At 50.8% G+C, this 5,034-nt stretch overlaps 1 protein-coding gene across 1 annotated transcript in view; it reads left to right on the plus strand.

Moving 5' to 3' along the window:
• Positions 1-5,010, plus strand: part of COL22A1 (collagen type XXII alpha 1 chain) — a 272,600-nt gene extending 267,590 nt beyond the window's left edge. The window contains exons 63-64 of the mRNA XM_027773278.1: positions 265-342; positions 3,163-5,010. Coding sequence (XP_027629079.1) covers positions 265-342; positions 3,163-3,350 — 266 coding nt within the window. The 3' untranslated portion in view covers positions 3,351-5,010. The remainder of the gene's footprint in view (positions 1-264; positions 343-3,162) is intronic.
• Positions 5,011-5,034: the final 24 nt, after the last annotated feature.

Raw genomic sequence — 5,034 nt, forward strand, 5'->3', positions numbered from 1 at the left:
TGGTGTGGATGGAGCGTGTGGGCAGGGGTGGGTCTGAGCACAACATCACAGCTCACAGTGTTGTGTGGATGGAGCGTGTGGGCAGGGGTGGGTCTGAACACAACATCACAGCTCACAGTGTTGTGTGGATGGAGCGTGTGGGCAGGGGTCGTTCTGAGCACATCACAGCTCACAGTGTTGCACCTGCACGTGCCCAGGGTGGGTCTCCCTGCCTTGGCCCTTGCCTGGGTCTCCACCACCAAAAGTGCATGTTTTTCTCACCAGGTGAGCGAGGAGCCAAAGGTGACCCAGGCGTACCTGGAGTTGGCCTTCGAGGAGAGATGGGACCGCCCGGAATCCCAGGTATAAATGATTTTTGGAGTCTCGGGCGTGGAGGTGGCACCTACCGTGGGAATCAGAAACCGCAGCAGTAGCACTCCTGTCTGCAGTACACAGGACTCAGACTTGGGTGAAGAGAAAAAGGTGGGCTCTACGAAGGAGAAGCAGGACAACTTACTTGTTTTCATTAAGCATATCTGAATGCGAGTTTCTTTTTTCTTTCTTTTATCTCTTTAGGTTTTGCCATAGGGTATGTGCATTCGCCGAAGAGAGAGGGAAAGTGAGAAATCACCCCAACCCCCTGCCCCCGCTCCCCGGGCGGATGGCCATTCTGCAGTCCCTTTTCCAGCCTCCTCTTAGGATTTTGGGCATGTGCACACATGTACCTGGTGTGATTTTCAAGCCACTGGGTCTGGGACTCGAACCATGGTCAGCCACTTGGGAGTCCAGCACCTTAACCACCACCACATATTGACCCCAAATACTAGTTTCTTTACTTATCAAGAAAACTGTATCCCATGAATTTTTTTTTTCTTTTTTTTTTTTGGAGAGATTTTCACTGTAGGGCGCGTGTGCTCGCCAGACAGAGAGAGACATAGAGACAGAAAGCGAGAAATCACCCCCCAGGGGGGATGGTCTCGCCGCAATCCCTTCTCCTCCATTCTCCTCTCGGGATCTTGGGCACGCACGCACACGCGCCTGGCGTGAGTTTTAAGCCACCGGGTCCGGGACACGAACCACGGTCGACTATGTGGGAGTCCAGCGACATAACCGTTACGCTAACTGCTGGTTCCCAATTTTTGAAGTATATCCATGAATTGAAAAATCTCATGGATGGTACCAGCCAGTGCCATGGTGAATAGAGTGGCTGGATTCCACGTGGCCAACAGTGTGGTCTGAGTCCTGGACCTGAACTCTTGAAAACATGATGGGCACGTGTGCCCAAATCCTGAAAGGAGCGAGAAATGGAGGAGAAGGGGCTATAATAAAACCATCCCCCGGGGGTTGCTGTCTTACCTCCTCCCCGTCTTTCTCCGGCAAATGCATGCACCTTCTGGGAAATTAAAAATAAACGAACAGACAAAAACACCCCATGGATCATTGTAGAAAAAAATAAATAAAACAGAACGGAAATTGGGCTAAACAAGTCCAGGCAACGCCAAGGCCTGTGCCCCCCTCAGACATTCCTGGTGCTCGTCCGTGTATTACAAGTGCTGAGGAGCCTCACATCAAAACAGTCTCGGCAATTTAGTTTAACCTTGCTTTTCCCAAACTCTTCTGAAGGGGAGAGCCATTGTCTCACTCTGTTTCTCAGACTATGCTTTGTGGAGCACCGATCAGCTGTCCTGGGGCTGAGCCTCCTGGAGCATGGGGCTTTTGGTTTAAAAATGGTAGAGCTGTAAACTCTACCTCATGGAGGCTTTCTGGGCTTTTTGTTTGTTTGTTCAAGTTTGTTTATTTATTTACTTCTTGTGGGAGAGAGAGAAATACAGGCACCCCCACAGGGCTTCACACACCATCCGTTCCCAGTCCTAGCCAGCCTGGGTCACAGATGCATAGAGGCACGCTTGTCATGTCCAGGAAGGTCCCCGGACTCGAACCCAGGGCCTTCCCCGTGTGATCCAGCTTCACTACCACTGTACCCCTACCTGACCCTGGCGCTTCTATTCTCAAATTCAGTTCTAATTTATACATCTACCTGAGGTCATTTCTGTAGATTGGGCTCATAGATCACTTTAAATTTAGTATTTATAGCTTCATAATTTTCAGGTTTCCCACAGCAGCGGTGTATTATTATTTAGAGAAGACAATTAGAAATAGCTTATACTTATTTATTTTTATAGCTTGCCTACTTTCAAGTAGCTTATAAGGCTAAAATTTTGTTTTCAATTGGGCAATTTCAAATACAGGTAAAAAGGCAGAACAAAAACCATTTAGAAAGGGGGTAACCATTGTAGGGATGTGGGGTTGAATTAACGACTGCACGTCAGCAGCTCCCAGCTGAAGGGGTCAGTGCCGCCGCTGCTCTCAGAACTTGGTCTAGGCCGGACCACGATGCAATAATGATCACCCAAATGTTCACGGCAATGTCTGAAGGTCTTTGTGAGGAAGAGGTTTCTTGAGAAGGCAATTACTAAGACTTAGAGAGGAGACCATGATTGCTTACCCCTGAGCGTCCCAGTTGCCAAAGCAGAAGCGAAGGGCAGCGTGCTGACGTGCTATCATGGAGGCACATGACTTCTAGGTGACGCTTTCTGGGTCTCGATTTGGGTGTCTGTCACGTACATCCTGGCTGTCGTCTTTGCCACGATTTTGGAGGACAGGTTAATGTAGGCCAAGCATGTGGTTCGCATTTTACACGCAGCCGAAGCTGAGAACACAGACGATCAGGGACAGTTAAACGTTGGATACTAAAATGTCACCCAGTGCCCTAAGGACCTTTGAAGTGGGGCTTATGGCTAATGGCCAGGACTTGGTATCCTACTCTGAACCCAGACCCATCTCCCAGACCATATGAATGTAGCATTCTTGTTTCTCATCTGATTCTTAAGCAGGGAGTGTGTTCCCTGCATGGCCTCCTTCTGCCCTGTGTTCTCTCGCCTGGGGAACGTGGTGATTGTCCTCGCTCGCAGTCCAGGCAACCCCTGTTCCTGCATATTAAGGTGCTCCTGCTACCTGGGGCTCATGTGGACCCACAGGCCCCTCGGGGCAGAGCTCACAGGCCACAGGGATGCTCTCAGGAAGTTTCTCGTCCTGAGGGCGTATCGAATGGGGCAGTGAGAGGAGGGCCACTGCTCTGGGCAGGACTTTGAACTATCTTGTTTCTTTTGCTCCTTGGACCAGGTCAACCTGGGGAACCTGGCTACGCTAAAGACGGACTCCCTGGGAGCCCTGGTCCTCAAGGGGAGACAGGACCAGCTGGACATCCTGGACCCCCAGGCCTCCCCGGCCCCCCTGGCCAGTGTGACCCCTCGCAGTGTGCCTATTTTGCCAGCCTGGCTGCTCGGCCCGGCAATGTCAAGGGCCCCTAGAAGATTCCAAAAGGCCAGAAGACTGCGTTGGATTCTGCAACTTGAACTCAGAGCCTGATGGGAAGCCAGAGGTCTTCAAATATGTCTGCCACTTTTTTTTCCCTTTCTTTATCATTTATTTTTGTTTTATTTTCCTGAGAGACCTCACAATTAAAACCAACAGATGCTGCCGGTCGGTCAGATTATTAATATTATTATTGTTAATTATTATTGTTATTTCATGTGCTAATGCTTTTTGAGTTTTTTTCCGTCTGCTCTAAATTTGGGAAAAAGTGATGCATGGGTGTGGAGATTGTTTCTTGGTCCTCTGACAGCCTCCACCTGAAGTGTAGCTGTCAGCTTTAAGGAAACTCTTGGTGCTATGGAGCCCCTACCAGACACTTGACAAACTTACCTCTTTCCTCAAAAGGACACTTTAAGAAATTGAACCCATGAGCTTCTGTTCTCGGTTGTTCCCAGAGGTTACCAGGGAGAAATGATCCAAAAATCACCATATCCCAGGAGAGAGCAACGAAGCAGGAAGAGGAGGAATTTGCAGGCGTGAAGAATGTCCTCGGCTCCTGGTGAAGATGCACAGAGAGCACAGGGCCGGCCCTGGGAGGCATCGGCCCCCCACTTGGCATTTCAATCTCACAGACACACGCTGATATCACACGGTTGGCAAGGGACCTGTGGGATCCCACCAGAGGTAGGAAACTGGCATTGAAGAAGCAGCCCCTGAGTGCAAATACGATTTCTGAACTGTGGGTAGGACTCCTTCAAGCCCACGATCACCTTAGTTGTTAAATAAAGGGGTACCATGCCGATCGCTTGTGTTTCCGGCGAGCGCTCGGCCCGGCACTGACCAGAGCCGAGGTGCTTTGTCTCCAGGATTGCGCTTGGACAATACACCACGTTGAGTTTGTGTGTGCGTGATGTGCCCAGCACAGACAGGTGCTCAATAAATCTGAGTTTCCTCTTCCCAGTCCTCTCGATCATTCGCTGCCTTCAGTGTCCACCTGGATGTGAACTCGTCAAGCACCGGCGTGAGCCTCTTTCTGCTGGGACCCTGGCACAGCGTCCTCACGTTCGGTCCACAGCCTGCATGGTGAGGGAGTGGATGCACGCGTGTGACCAGCCAACCTGGGCAGTTCATTACCAGGCCCTTCGTCGAGGCAGCCCGTGATTTCACCGGAGAAGAAGCCATGCAGACTTGCTGTTTGTGCGAGATCGCAGTGGAGGGGGCGTGGGGCGGGCTGGACGTTGGTTGGGGAGAGTTCATCTAGCTAGCGGCCGTGCAATTTAGCAGTGGCCCCAAGTACTTATTCTTTCTCTATTTGTGCTCATGGCGACTGGCTGACTGATTAACGATGATTCATCAATTCGTCTACCCATGTTTGTGTCCATTCACACAAGCCACCAGGCACACACAGACCAAGGCAGCACAGCCTGTCCGGCACCGGCTTTGTACACCCCCTTCCCTCCCAATTCACGAGATTCTTCCTATCGATTCAGAACCAGGTGCATAAACATCTAAGGAAGCCTGAAGGTTCCAGGCCGTCCCCACAGTTCAGTGGTTAAGGAGGCCGGGTCACACACACCCACTGTGGTTTGAACCCTGCGCCCTGAAACTTGAAAATCTTGAGCTGGGCTCCAATCTGCAGTTTCCAGCATCTTCCAGCCAACCCTTTCTACTTGCTTCCTG

This window comes from Tupaia chinensis, unplaced genomic scaffold, assembly GCF_000334495.1.
Source record: "Tupaia chinensis unplaced genomic scaffold, TupChi_1.0 Scaffold000335_1, whole genome shotgun sequence".
Taxonomy (NCBI): Eukaryota; Metazoa; Chordata; class Mammalia; order Scandentia; family Tupaiidae; genus Tupaia; species Tupaia belangeri.